General features: G+C 34.5%; 1 protein-coding gene across 9 annotated transcripts; it reads right to left on the bottom strand.

Moving 5' to 3' along the window:
• Nucleotides 1–3,244: 3,244 nt before the first annotated feature.
• On the bottom strand, nt 3,245–14,223 carry LOC114306559 (uncharacterized). 9 transcript variants are annotated; one of them, XR_014347086.1, is made up of 12 exons: nt 13,004–13,258; nt 11,248–11,386; nt 10,706–11,114; nt 9,375–9,541; nt 8,560–8,660; nt 7,163–7,290; nt 6,529–6,645; nt 6,357–6,442; nt 5,944–6,010; nt 5,459–5,550; nt 4,756–4,819; nt 3,245–3,447 (listed from the first exon to the last, which is right to left on the bottom strand). XR_014347086.1 is itself a non-coding variant. In XM_082899667.1 (12 exons), exons 7-11 carry the CDS (start codon nt 7,244–7,246, stop codon nt 4,775–4,777), a joined length of 399 nt encoding a protein of 132 aa, XP_082755793.1. In that variant the 5' UTR covers nt 7,247–7,290; nt 8,560–8,660; nt 9,133–9,204; nt 9,375–9,541; nt 10,706–11,114; nt 11,248–11,386; nt 13,004–13,632; the 3' UTR covers nt 3,245–3,447; nt 4,756–4,774. The 9 variants fall into 9 exon arrangements, 6 of the variants coding, with proteins under 6 accessions (XP_082755793.1, XP_082755792.1, XP_082755794.1 ...); XM_082899667.1 differs by lacking the exon at nt 5,459–5,550 and adding an exon at nt 9,133–9,204 and having other exon boundaries at nt 13,004–13,632; XM_082899666.1 differs by lacking the exon at nt 5,459–5,550 and having other exon boundaries at nt 13,004–13,632.
• Between the last annotated feature and the right edge of the window lie 1,025 nt (nt 14,224–15,248).

Genomic DNA, 15,248 nt, shown 5'->3' with positions numbered 1-15,248 from the left:
AAGTTGCCTCGGCTCGGGAACTTAGGTACGAGGGGGGAAGGTCATGAAATGAGCACGCCCGCTCACCCAATCAAAGATCGGCCTCTACTAAGCATTATTTGTTGTTTCATAGACATATGCGTTCTTATTTCGGTTATTTAGCAAACTTTGCTATGTGATGCGCACAGCATACAAGTATAGACTAAATCGCAAGAATTAGAACAAATTCAACTCATGTTTGTTTTCGAAAATGGTTTGAAAATGCCACTCTCAAGTGGGCTAAAGCGCGGATTTGCCATCAAACATGATGGGCTTGAAACATGTTTTGCCACTTCGCAAAGTGGGCTTAAAACTCACATACGTCAAATTATTTCAATTCAAGTAATAAGCCTTCATCCATAGCCATTCATGCAGTTTATCAAGTAAGCACATAGCCTCATGGCAAGCATGCTAAACATGGAAATCACTTACACACATGCAAGTATGCTAAAGCTTAAAGGAGATTGGCTTATTTAAGCTAATATAAGCTAAGCTAATTGAACTAATCTAATTAAACTAATTAGACTAATTATTACAAACCAAATAAAGAAATAGCTACACTAAGCCACTTAATTATTACAACACTTAACTAATTAGCAAACTAATTAATTAAATTACAAGACCATGCTAAATAAACATGTAAAGCACTGAAACACATTGCCTCAGCTCTGCCTCGGGAAGTTGAATATGCATGCACTCGATTTTTTGCTTTGAAAAGCCCACCAGTTTGCTCTTGAGAGGCTCTGTTTGCAGGGTCACTCCAAGAACTTTCTGCTCAAACTTACCAATTCAATGCTGGGGATTGCACCAGTGGCTTGTCGGCCATGGATGCTTGCTGCCGACCATCTGCCGGCCAAAGATGTGCACTGCTGGCCAAGGATGAAGCCTTACCGGCCACTGATGAGGCATTGTCGGCCGCTGGTGTGCTGAATCATCATTCTGCAACAGAGCACAAACAGAGGAAAATGGATGGTTTTCCAAGGGTATGTTTGTACTGTGCCTCTCCTTATTATCTCCAAAACATCAAAGGAATGGCACTATTGGATCCAAAACCATCAATCAAGCACCTCCAATGCATAATGGCCAAGGATCCAACTTGTACACATTCAATAAATGCACAAAATCAAGACTCTAGACCATTACCTTGTCATGGGTGATCAAAGGCAATGGAGACAAAGGAGATTGGCTCATTTCATCACTTTGAGTATGAAATGGACCAATATACCTTGTGTTCAATATAACATCTGATTGAACGCAATGCAATGCAACATAAACATGCTTATCTTGCACAACTTTTGCTTGGTTTAGTATGTAAGGCCCAAGGAAAAATAGAACTCGAAGGGAAAATAGAACATGCAGTATGTTTGAACCCGAAGGGAAAATAGAACATGTAGTATGTTTGAACCCGAAGGGAAAATAGAACATACAGTATGTAAGGCCGATCAATTGTATGCTAGGCTGCCGAGCCATGCTGTAGCTCTTCTCGGTTAGGTTAAGCCAAGGGCAACGTCAAGCTATGTCAGCAGCAGGCCTGTTGCACAACCAGTTGCACCATCATCCCTCATTTGGGAAATCCACTAGTCGGTGGTAGAAGAAATAGCCTCTAGCTAAGTACTCAGGGAATGGGTCCACTACCTTCATCTTATCCATAAGCCACACCTGGGAAGGGATGAAAGAAAAGAGAGATTAAAGAATAGAGAGATGTATGTTGAGAGAAAAGTGAGAAAAGGGCTTTAAGAGAAAAACAGAGCATGAGTGTCGAGCGATGTGAGAAACACATATGAGAATGGGTGGAAAACATTACCTGAAGAAGTAGTGGGCTCCCTACGAATCTGGTAGTTTCTCGCCGATGAAAGACGTCTAAGCCCATCAAAGTCTCACTCAACACCAAGCCAATGCAACTCTTTCCTTCTTTCAAACCTTGGGCCACTCCGATCAGTCGAATGCTAGACCCATTGAAACTAGGGGCAAGAAGGAAATGAGAAAACATACATAAACAGAGGGCATGTTGCCAAAAACCTCGTCAGAAAAGGTCGCCTCAGTCACCGACGTCGGAAATCGATGAATCAAACTAAGAATGTCCTGCTCTCCGTTGTGAACCAAAGATCGAGCCTCGTGTAGAGTGAGCCCACACATCCGTCCCAAAGCTTGGATGTGGCCAAAACGAGGCGGAGGTATGATTTCCTCATCGCTTCAGGATTCCATTAGTGCTTGAAATTCTTCAATTTTCAAGCATATTTCTTGTCGCCCGAAGCTAAAGACATGTGTAATCGGGTTCCAGCATCGTGTCGCGGTATGAGGGAACGGAATACAAACACTACAACAAGTTGGGCCTTGAGTGACGAAATTTTTTTGTCTTCAAAGAGCTAATTTCGTCACTATAGATATTTGTGAGGAAATATTTTCGTCACCGGTTTCGTCATTGAATGTTTGTCACTAAAAACCAACGTGACGAAAAATAATTTCGTCACCAATGAAATTACTTCAGCGGCAAAATTTTTTGTCACCAATAAAACAACATTTTGTCGCCAAAAATTCTCATTTTCGTCACCAAATAGTTTTTCAATACCATATTTATAACTTTAGTTGACGAATAAATTTGTCACGCATGTTGATCATTGATGAGGAAATAATTTCGTCACAATAAGATGTAAAGATGACGAAATTTTTCGTCTTCAAAAGTCATAATTTTGTCACCAATAAAACAATATTTTGTCGTCAAAAATTCTCATTTTCGTCACCAAATAGTCATTCAGTACCATATTTATAACTTTAGTTGACGAATAAATTTGTCACGCATGTTGATCATTGATGAGGAAATAATTTCGTCACAATAAGATGTAAAATTGACGAAATTTTTCGTCTCCAAAAGTCATACATGGGTGACGAAATATATTTTGTCGCAAATATATATATACGCGACGAATTTTTTAGTCACCAAACATCAAAATCAGTGAAAACTTCCATATATAAGTTGCAATAAATTTTATCACAAAATGTTTATTAGCGACGAATAATCACTTTGTCACAATAACAAGTACAAATGACAAAACAAATTTGTCACTAAACTTGTTCCATATTTTATATTTCAATTTAAATTATTATTTCACAAATATCCCTGCTCATATCCCAATATCCTTTTAATTGTACTAGGAAATCCACTAGCTATTATACACCACTTCACAAAAAAAATCACTAAACAATTTATATTATAAATCAAAATATATCCATCAAACAACTTTAATAATAATCCATTAAGTATAACAAAAAAACCCATCAAAGCAAATCCCAAAAATAAACTACCGTGTTGTCCACAAAAAAAATCAACACTCAATCTTAGTTTGCAACTAAGTATTAGTTCAGGAAAAAAAAATTTCAACACTTGATCTTGATTTGCAAGTATGCTTCCAAACGTCATCAAAAACCAATCTGCAAAGAAAATAAACAAGAAAAATATTAACATATTATCAATTACATTGTACAGACCTCTCTGTCCATGTCAATACAAATTGTGTACACAATGAGTCTAGCTTAACAACCAGAAGTTCCTTTGTACATGAAAAGCTCCTATTAATCACATCACTAACTTAAAGCAACTCCAACACTGCCTAGAAAAATACACAAAAAAGTAAACACATAGTTTTATCTCTTCTTTGGTTAGTGTGTATTTTAACAAGGGTCATGCTAAGTAAAAAGTAACTAATGAATCTATTTTCATTAAATACATTAAAACTTGTTAAATGTGAAACTGTTGTGTCTTACCTCGCTTGCACTCTGTTTTACTAGAAAGATAAGAAGTTGTGTATTGTTGCTAAGCCTGTATTGGTTGTCCTAGTTTTATTCGAAAAATTGATTAACACTCTTTTTCTTTACCTGATTTAATCTCCGTTTTTCCCCCAAGAGAATGAAGTGGGTGTTGGTGTAGAAATGTGTACTTTCATTCCTTGAATGCTCCTTCGAAATAAAATATAGCTCTTATGACTTTGAAATTTAAAGAAAGTGGAGAAGTTCCAATGCTATGTGTGGAGTTATTGATTAATAGTCAAATTTGATATTTTCTATGACCAAAGTGCAAAGATGACTTATAATTGTAGCACTTGTGACTAGTGGCATGTTCTTATATTTTCCAAGGATAAAAGGACCTAATAGATGCAGGTTTAGGTAATGAGAAAAGACATAGAATAATATGTATTACTTTAAACTATGTCCTAAACAGAATGGACTTGCTGCGTTATGGGATTCATCTTAGTGCCACAAATAATTAGGACAGCATTTCATTGTATTGAGTTGTACTATTATTGTCTATTGAGACAACTGCCTTGTTATCTCATCTTAGTGCCACAAATAATTAGGACAGCGTTTCATTGCATTGAATTGTACTATTATTGTTTATTGAGACAACTGACTTGTTATCTCAGTGTTCTCCTCACAGCTCACGGTCTGTTATGCCCCACATTTCTAACTATAAGTATAGGAAAAGTAAATATTCTTGTTGTCTAAAGTCGCTTTTTGTAGCGCTCAGTGTTTAGTGTGTACATTATTGATTTTTTTGCAACACTATTCACATATTGTCCCAGGTAAAGACCGGGAGAACCGGATACCCTATTGAATCTATTTTCATTAAATACATTTTGAAACTTGTTAAATCTTAGTTAATAATTAGTGAAACTACTGTGCTTTAACTAGTATATACTAACCAACATGAGAAAAATAAAACATAAAACAAGCGAAACTTACCAAAACGGCGATCTACGAGTCATAGGATACCATCTCCTCTAAATTGTCCTTTGAAGGGATCCCCCTGCATAGGGCAACCCAAATAAGGGGGGGGGGGAAAAACACGGATGACTGGTGACACTTTCAATTGGTATGCTATGCAAGTAGTTTGGAGCACATATCATCTAAATTAACTAGTAACTCCATCTGTCGTCCTGCTAATTGAGGAAAAGTAGAGAACAAAAAAGCACATATAATCTAAATCATGTTGTTTTTCCTTCATCAGTCAAACAAGCCTGAGGTTTAAAATTTTGCCCACGAAAGGAAAAACAAAGGATTATAATTTATGAACTTTCCTTACTTTTTCCTTCAAAAGCTTCCCCCTGGAACATTTTTCTCCCCAACCAAACACAGCATGTGGCAATGGAGGATAAATTGGGTATTTACTGAATCTTACTTCAATTACATTCTATGCTCTTCTTTTTCTTTTTTTCTCTTTTTTTTGGGGGGGAAAGGTGAGTATGTGGCAATGGAAGATAAATTGTGTCTTTACTGAATATTACTTTAATCAAGTTCTATCCTCTTCTTTTTTTTTTCTTTTTTTTTTGGGGGGGGGAAAGGTGAGTAAAATATATTTTTGTTGTCCAAATATTAACAACAAATCCACGAAGTGCAATCTGAAAGTTTTCAACCATTCAATTTAATGTTATTGTTTGGAACTCACTAATATATACAGAGCAGAAAATGTTATTCCTGCAGATGCAAATGTAACCAGCATGTAACCGATTGTGTACATAGGTTTGTTCAAAAGGATACCTGAAAGGAAAAGAAAAAGTCAAATATCAGTATCTTGGTGATTTGAAGCGTATAAATTTGTGGATTTAAATACAGATTTTAATTTCCTGGCATCCTTCTCAAATGAACAGGAGCACCCAAGGTCAATTTCAACCAAGTAGGAAAAAAAAAAAAAAACAGAATTCTAATGTTTGTAGTGCAGAAAATCCCATTTAACATTATCATTATTTCCCTTAATTTTTTACTTTTCCTTCTAATACCTTGTCTTCTTAAAAAGTAAAAATAATAAGGAGAAAAAGGATAGTCATCATTAAACATATGGCCATTTATCATTTAAAAGTAAAGAACATATGGCCATTCATCATTAAAAAGTAGAGAACAAGGGAACAATCAATCGGTGCAAAGATGTCTTACCTGTAATTGTCCAAGAATGTGGCCATACTGAAGTCCAATTATGCACGTCACAGCAGCTGTCAAGGAACTTCAAATACAGGGTGTCAACAGTACACATTACAACTCCTTGAAGGTTTAATAAACTATGAAGTATAGTCACTTAGGCATATCTAAACTCAAACTATTAAACAAATGTGCCGGAATCATATAAGTTATAAATCTAAATATGCTTTCATGACTAATCCAATTTAAGGAACCATTTAATCATAGTCAAATATAAATGACGTCATCTTACCAGTTCAAAATACCAATATCTCAAGTGTATTGCATTTTCATGTAATAACAACGAAGACAGTAATGATAAGACGATACATAATAGAACAAAGGTTTTGAAGTACCATCATCAAGGAAAAAGAAAGGATTAGATTGGTCACCTTAATATACCTTCAAGATCAAAAGGAGTATGACACCATGACGGTGAATTATCTGAAATTTGGCCAATGCTGGAAATATTGCATTCCTGTGAAGGGGATACCATATAGGAATCAACTGATTGCAGAATGCAAACCAGAATTTTACAAAATTTAACCTTCAGAATCGAGTTACCTTCAAGTTTTTACAAACAGGTTTTGTATATAGATGATTAAGACCAAGAACACAACGATCTATCATTGCAGCAGCATTACAGGCAGGTCCATGATCTCCTCTTGTGGAACATGTCACCTAATATGACAAACTTCACAAGTTTTTGTAATATGGATGATTATCTTCTGTGTAATTTCTCACATATTAGCAAGTATTCTGCTATTATATATGTCCCAATATCAAATAAAAGAAAGAAATCAGTTGATGCTTAATGCAGTAATATTTGAGAATCACTATAATCACTAAGAATGGCATAGACATCCTCCCGTCTTAAGTTGACTTGAACACTACAAAACATGGTTTCCATAATAAATCACATGCTCTGAAAAAGCATGAAGATTGGAATATTCAAATTCAACAGCAGTGACTGGAGATGAAAGTAAGCTCACACATTCATTCCACTTCAAAGTCAACAAACTCACCATCCAACCAAGTCACAATAAACACGCACACACACGCACACACACAACTACACAAAAAAAAAAAAAAAAAATTAAGTGTCTCCCTACCAACATCCCTAAAATTTCCAAGAGAGTGTCAACTTGACAAATCGACTGTTGGCAGGAAAGTTAAGGAGTATAGAGCATAATCTTACAGTGTAAACAAAGCTTCCATTTGTGGGCGGCATAGAAATTGATCTCAGTAACTCAAATTTCCAATCTGGAACATACAAGGCCATATGACAACCCCAAGTATACTACCAACAAGGCACATGCAATGCACCTACAAAACAACATTTCACATTGTCACCAACTATTGAAGGGCACAAATTGAAAGGGGTAGAAGACAAAAAATGAATTTTTTTTTCTATTTAACTGAATTAACCATTCATTTAAACATAAAATGTTTCAAACTTCGTTTCAAAAACTTCATGAACATCAGTTCATCCTGTGAAGAATTCAAAGTGGAACAAATGGAAAATCAGCAATCAACATTGAATGGTGGATCATACCCATGTATAAAAATTTGATATGCTGAATTTCAACAATTATTTGAAAGTTTCAATACTAGAATCACATAGTTGTATTTATTTATTTATTATTTTTAATTTAAAAATAGATAGATTTCTCACAAAATATATAATTGGGCATAGCGTTGTGATTTGGTTGCTTGGTTGATTTTAAGTACAATATAGTTTTAACTTAGATTATGATTTGTGAATTTAAAATCATCTAAGCTTATATGGTGCATATACAAAATGAGGTGATCCACATTGAACAATATGTTGAGGTGATCGATTCTCAAGGCATTTTATCGGTATAATAAGTCACGAGAATGTCTAGTAGTATAGTTGAGAGATTAAAGTAAAGTCAAATATTCCCTTCGGTGTGAAGTGCCACTTTTTTCTTGTTATTCTTCCTTTTGTAATTTTATTTTTATTTATTTTCTAACTTATGAAAAGCACATCTTCCATTTTCTTTCTCATGCTACTTAATTCACAAAAATCCTGAACTTTGCCTAAAGATGACTAGGTAAATGATTCAAAAACAATTTATTAATTTAAATATAGGTCATTTATGCAAGTTTCTAATTGATTTTGGGAGAAACAATTAGGAAATTAGATCTTTACTTCTTTTTCTTTTTTTTTTTTTATATTGATAATGCATCATCATACTACCCGATGTTTGGAAGGGTAATAATATTTTTCAGTTTTCATCATGATGCTCAACCTGATTCAATAGAATAAATGCTTGACAATTTAAGCATATCTAAAGTGAATGAGGCTAAACATCCAAGTATTTGTTGTCATCATTATCAAATGTGTTAACTACTCTTTCATGTCTCATAAAAGTTTTGAAATATGAATCTAAATGTTTAGTAAAATATATTAAAGACAGTTAAATATCCAACGAAACCCAATATTTCAACCCATAAAAGGAAACAAAAGAAATGAAATTAAAGTTTTCAAGTAAATAACTCCAACTTTTCAAATATTATGCACAAGCCTTGAGCATTACAGAATGTAAAATGATACCAGATATAGTAACTAACCATTGCCAATAATATCTCCTGAAAAAACCTACTCCCCTCCACCTTTGACATAGAAGCCATATCTCACACAAAGCTGCGACAATGTATCCAATGGATATCCTCTGGATTGAATGAAAAGATGCAGAACTTCATTATTCCTAATAAAAGAAAGCAGGGTTGCAATAGAGAAACACTTCCCTCAACTATTATTTGTACCACACATTCACACTGGTCAATATGTTTATTATGTTTATGACCTAGGTGGTTATCACTGTTTTGACAATATTGCCAAAGTTCAGTGAAATTCCTGGCAATTTAGAAATATAACAGTGTTCTATGCCAAAAATTGAACGAGTAAAGTTAATAGCCTATGATTAAGGGATCTTATATTGAATTTGAAGGTGAATTTTGAGTGTTTAACATGCTAAAAGATCCATTTTTGGTGAAACCTATGCATATTAACATGCATTGATTAACTCTAAATAATCCCTCTGTTTTCAAAGAGATTGAAGTGATATCCATGAATCTATGTAGAATTGGGTAGTCATTTGTCGAATGCACATAAAACAACCAAGCAAATAAGTAATTGTCTACCTGCCTACCACGGATGAACATTAACAATCAAATGAATCATGTCTCCACCATTCAATCCGAAGAAATCACAACCTTTAAATGCAAAATACAGTCCCAACAAATCACATATAGGACACTGCATGTCTCATTAGTTTCGAAAATTAGGGAAAACATTAATTCTACAAAATTAAGGAAAACAGAGATAGAAAAATAGAAAAATTAAGTGTGTGTGAGAGAGAGAGAGAGAGAGAGAGGACCCATACCTGAATATACAAAACAGAGAAGTCGAATAATAAGAGGTGTTGATGGAACAGAAAACACGACACTAAAGGAGACGGGCGAACCAGCTCGGAGATACGACATCGGTGCCGCCACCGAAGAAGGAGAACGGGCGACGTCGATGTTGGCGGCGGCGCTGGAGAAGAACACGCTGAGAAGGAGGACAATGGGCTAAGAGCAACTCCAACCACACTCTTTATTTTTTACTAGCTAAAGTACAAAAAAAGTACACTCTTTATTTTACCTAATTAGTTTAACTATTGTGTGTTCCAACCATACTCTTTATTTTAACTAATATTTAATTTATTTTATAAAAAGTATAGCATGTGAATATTTACCAACATGTGAATTTTGTGGAACCATCTGGAAGGGGAAAGGATGGGAAATATAAAAGAAAACAATAAAGAATTAAAAAAAAAAACAACAATACAAAGGAAGTTCTTCAATAATTATAATTTATCAACACAAAAGAAGAGATGTGAATTGTAATTTCTTCAAGGAAAGGCATTTAGTCCCCATTGTGAGGAGTTTTTTACTTTCATTAAATTAGATGCCTTTGATAAGTCTCTTTCAGACGGCTGTAAATAGTATATTGACACTCTTTTAAATTCGGATGCATAATTTTGGTCAGGACTTTGATGTTTTACATTATGTAAAGGAAAATGTGCATTGTAGGGATGGCAATGGAGGGCAATGGGGCGGATATTAATTTCCCCTTCCCATTCCCCTATAATTATTTTTCCCTATCCCCCATCCCCCATCCCCCATCGCTCATGGGTACTACCATCCCCATCCCCTATTGGGTTTGAACTTTCCCCAACCCAACTTGACCCTTTTTTATTTTTTTTAATGTTCGCAACCAAAGTTATATATAATCTGTGCATAAGCCCTGTCAAGATCTGTCTACACCACACCAATGCTTTACTACTCTAATGTTCACTCTCTTGTGCATTTGCCTGTATCTAAAAAAAATGCCCTGTAACAGTCCATTGGCAGAATAATGTTGACATTACAAAGTTTCTAATATTTATCTAAATGTTAACAACATAATTCATATCATTATCAAAACATAGTGATCATTGAAAGAACAAAAAGTCAGCACATTTTTAAACATATCATTTGAATTAAAATTTCTTCTTTGGCCTTTCTCAATAACAGTCGTTCATTTACAATGAGGTTATCACTAGTTTCTATAAGAAAAGAGTAATAGCAATAGTCCCTGTTAATGTGCCGAGAAATATAAAATGAGGAAAAGAAAAAGAAAATAGCTTAATTATTTATCTTTTATCAGAGGAACTAAATTAGAAACAAATACCATTCAACTCTCAACTCTGAGGTCTTCAATAAGCCTCATCACTTCATTTCGCATTGTCATCTCCAAAGAAGTATCAACATGCTCTTCAACAGCTGAAAACCAGTTGTCATCCCAGTCCAATACCCACTAGTACCCTCTCCTTCTCCTTCTCGCCCTCCTCTGTTCTGCTCAAATTCAGCTGTGTTTGGTGTCTGCTTCAAGTCTCAAATGGGAAGAACAGCCTTGCACTACTACCAGTCTCTTGAACCCCTTGCAAACTTCCATACCCATTTTCAAACCCATCTAGTGAAAAATTAAGGCTTGGCTTGAATTCTTGCATAGGGAACCCAGATGGGTAGATTGTATTATTTGTCTCGGTGACCGACATAGGCAAGAAAGAACTCAGCCCCCTTGAAGCAATTCCAGTACTCTTGACCCATAATTAAAATAAGCAAAAAATTCTAATCATTCTTAGTGTTTGACGCTAAATACATTCTTTAGTGTTGAGTACTTACAGCCGTAAATTATTCAAAAAGATTCGAAAACAACAATTGAGTACTTACAGCTGTTTATGGGGCATATCAAAATCACTGTTGAATGAGCTAATCTTTGGCTCCTCATTGCACCAAAACTCTAGATCAACACCACCCACCAATTATAGTTAGGCGTGTTTGTCCCCAACAAATCAAAAGTGTCAATAGTCTACATTCACCCATAATTAAAATAAGCAAAAAAGATATATATATATATATATATAAACTAATCAATCTTACACAAATAATTCAAGGGTCATGCTAATGCCTATTTATTGCAAACAACAAAAAAACAACAGGCTTGAAGCAAAACAGAGGTTGGAATGGCATATTTTCAAGGTTAGCATATTCCTTTAATTACAATATTGCAAACAACAACCCGTAAACAACTTCAACTTGAAACAAAAAAGAGGCTGGAATGGCAGAGTGAACCTCAATTAAATTATGAAATAGGAGACCAGAAAAGCAGGAGCTAAGCAAACACAACCGAAACAGATGTAGCACAAAAGCTGTGTAACTATGGAAAGCCCTTCAGTCAAACATAAACTGAATATAAATCAAGTGAAAGAGGCAGTAGGCTTGAAGTTAAAGAAACCATGGTTTTGAAAATAAATGAATTGCAATCCACATTGAAATCGTAGGGATCAACCATTAATAACTTTTTGAATCTATTAATCTACATAAGCACCATTCTCATCTCAGCACAACAATTTATTCCAGTCAATAAATGTATTTCTTCTGGGAGCAATTTTAGTTGGAAAAGTCAACCACATTCTTTTTCTTTCTCTTATTTTCTTCTCCCTCTCTTTTCCAAATACAAAAAAAGGGGCATTGTCCAAGGCCCATCTCAGTTGCAGGTCTATAAATAACCAATATGACACTATAATATTTAAACTTAGTTCATCTAGATTACAATATGGAACAGCTGTGGAGTTATTGGTAGGACGGTATGTAAATGCACATATGAACATATATATATATAGAGAGAGAGAGAGTATACATGTCAAGAGACAATTTTTTTGGGGACTACCCATCCTTGACCCATTCCCCGATGGAGAATTAAATTAGATCACCTACTGACCTGATGGATAGAAAAATTGGGGAAACCCACATATTTTGGGTAGGGTCTCCATACGGCATAAAGCATCCTAAAACAAGAGAACTACAGAGATCTACTTTCAAAATAAAAAGAGATCTAACCAACATTATTGTTGAAATCTTTCTACAAATCATCAATAAAACCATGCATTTCAATACACCCTTCTGATAAAAACAATAAATCTCCTCAGTTGACATGACAAAATTTTAGCAATCATGATAAATTATCACATACCCACATCACAAGAGTACCCAAAAAAGACAAATATTCAATACCCACGAAGCAATTTCACAAAATACTAATAAATCACAAACACCCAATAGTGGATAACATCAGATATTGCATACAAAATGTGAAAACCAAAGAATAACTCAACAAAAGAACAAATCGAGATATTAATGACCCAAAATCAACTATAACAATATGACCAAATCAAATTCTAATGCGTTCTTACCAAATACATGAATCGACCATAAAGTGGAATTGACTGAAGAGAGTAAGAAAATAGATTTGAATATGGGTTTAGAGCTTCGCCTGCTCTTCTTCTTTTTTGGTCTCAAATATGAGATTAAATACAGAATTTTTAATCATATTGGATGCCTCTAGGGTTGCAGATTGCTTTTCTCGGAGACAGGGGGTTTATGAGTTGAAAAAAAGGGGAAGACAGAGAGATAGAAGGATCCATACCTTGAGGAAGAGGTCAGATGGAGGGAGTTGCAGACAACGCTGAAGGAGAAGATCGATTTTGTGCTGAAGGAGCAGATCAATTTCGCGGGAGAGACAGTTTGGAGAGCCTTCAATCACTCTCCAATTGAAGCCAGTGGAGAAGGCAAGATGTAAAATAGGAAGCCCTTTGGCTAGCCCATTGGAGTGACAATCCTTTGGAGTTGCTCTAACCCGTGTTTTGTTTTCATAGAGAGAGAGAGACAAATGAGAGAAAAACTAATAAACACAAAAATAAAAAGGGGTGGAAAATTGTAGTCTATTTTTTTTCATTACCGTTCAATATAGCAAAATTTTCTCTTTAAAATTAGTGATAAAATAATTTTCTCATTAAAAGGTCTTAAAATATTAAAATTTATCAATAACAAAAATATATTCCTCACCAAATGGTCTTAAAATATTTAACATCAAGTTTCTAAAAAATATATATATTTAAAATTATTGGCGACGAAAATATATTCCTCATAAATTAGTTTATAATTTGTGACGAATTTTTTCCTCACCAAAAGTGTCAAAATTTTGGCACCATCCAAAAAAATTAGTAGGAAAAGTTTCGGTGACGAAACTTAATTTTTTTCTCACCTAAAAGGAAGTATCTATTGACGAAAATAAATTTTGTCACCTATTATTTTTATTTTTTTATTATACGTGACAAAATTTATAATTCTTCATGGATTATTCTTATTTAGTGATAAAATTTGTTTTATTCACTAATATATTTACCAAATCAACAACAAAGCTAGATTATAAGCTAAAAAAATTGTGAAGATTGAAAACCCATAAAATTTTTGAAACAACTCAATTAAATTGATGCAATATAAGAAAAAAAAATAGAGAAAAAAGAACCCGAGTTTGATGCAGAGAGTGGAGTCCTGTGTATACAATAAGGGCCAACGGTAGTGTAGGTGTTGAAGGTGGAGTCGTGAGGGCAAAGATCGATGACAAAGAGGTAACGTGCGTGTGTTTTGAGAGATAGAGAGAGAGATGATAAACAAAAAATTGGTTAGAAAATTAATACCTTATTTTTTTTCATTGCCACTCAATACATCAAAATTTTCCCACCAAAATTAGTGACAACATTATTTCCTCACCAAATGGTCTCAAAAATATTAAAAATTATTGGTGACGAAAATATATTCCTCACAAATAAATTTATAATTAGTGACAAATTTTTTTCTCACCAAAAGTCCAAAATTTTTAGCGCCACCCACAAAAATTAGCAGGAAACTTTTTGGTGACGAAACTTAATTTTTTCTCACCTAAAGGGAAGTATTTATTGACGGAAATAAATTTCGTCACCTATTATTTTTATTTTTTTAATATATGTGACAAAATTTGTACATTCCTCATGAATTATTCTTATTTAGTGACGAAATTTATTTTCATCACTAGTTTTCGTCACCATAGGTTACTTTTGTTGTAGTGAAAGTGGAGTACAGCTCTACGAAAAAGTGCATTTATGCCAAAACCCCCAAAATTTATCTTTTTTGAGCCATCTAAAGTCACAATCCAATCCGAGTGCTTTTCGGCAAAAAATGGGTCCGTTTGTGAAGAAATTGCAACTAAAATGAAGTTCTGGAAAAGAATTCACGAAGCTCAACCTTTTGCAGAAGATAAGGCAGTGAGTGAAAGCCAGCTATCAACAATCTGGAAGCGTTTCACATTGATGGTCGGCAGATGGTCGGCAGGCCACATTGGTGGCTAGCACGCCACCTCTTGTGGCCAGCATATGGTCGACATACTCTATCTCTAGCGACAACCTTCTTTTTAGGCCTACTGCCCACCTGTCTGTTGGGCAATGTTGAAAACATGTGTTTTTGTCTTGATCTTTGAGTATTTCAAGGTCTTGTTTTGAGTCTTTTTGGTTTTAGCAAGTTTGTTTATTTGTATTTGAGTTATTTTTACTTTGTTTATCAAGTTGTTTTTGTTTATCGAGTTGTTGTTGTTTATTGAGTTGTTTTGCTTATCAAGTTGTATTTGGTATTTTGTTTGTTGGTCGGTTCATTAGTCGATTAAGAACATTGCTGCAATCAAGCGATGTTGGCCAATCCAATTCTATGTTCATTTTAATGCAATATGGTGCTCATGATGCAAAAATGATAACACTTTTTATAAAAACTACGAGGTTTAATTTCGATCATGGTTTTTACAAAAGAGGAGTACAAGTTTTAAAGCAAATAAAACCTATCTGAAGCTATACATCTGCTAA

The sequence above is a fragment of the Camellia sinensis genome, chromosome 12, assembly GCF_055761805.1.
Source record: "Camellia sinensis isolate YWXY chromosome 12, ASM5576180v1, whole genome shotgun sequence".
NCBI classification, from domain to species: Eukaryota; Viridiplantae; Streptophyta; class Magnoliopsida; order Ericales; family Theaceae; genus Camellia; species Camellia sinensis.
The sequence above is the reverse complement of the archived record's forward strand: the minus strand, read 5'-3'. Positions and strand labels throughout refer to the sequence as shown.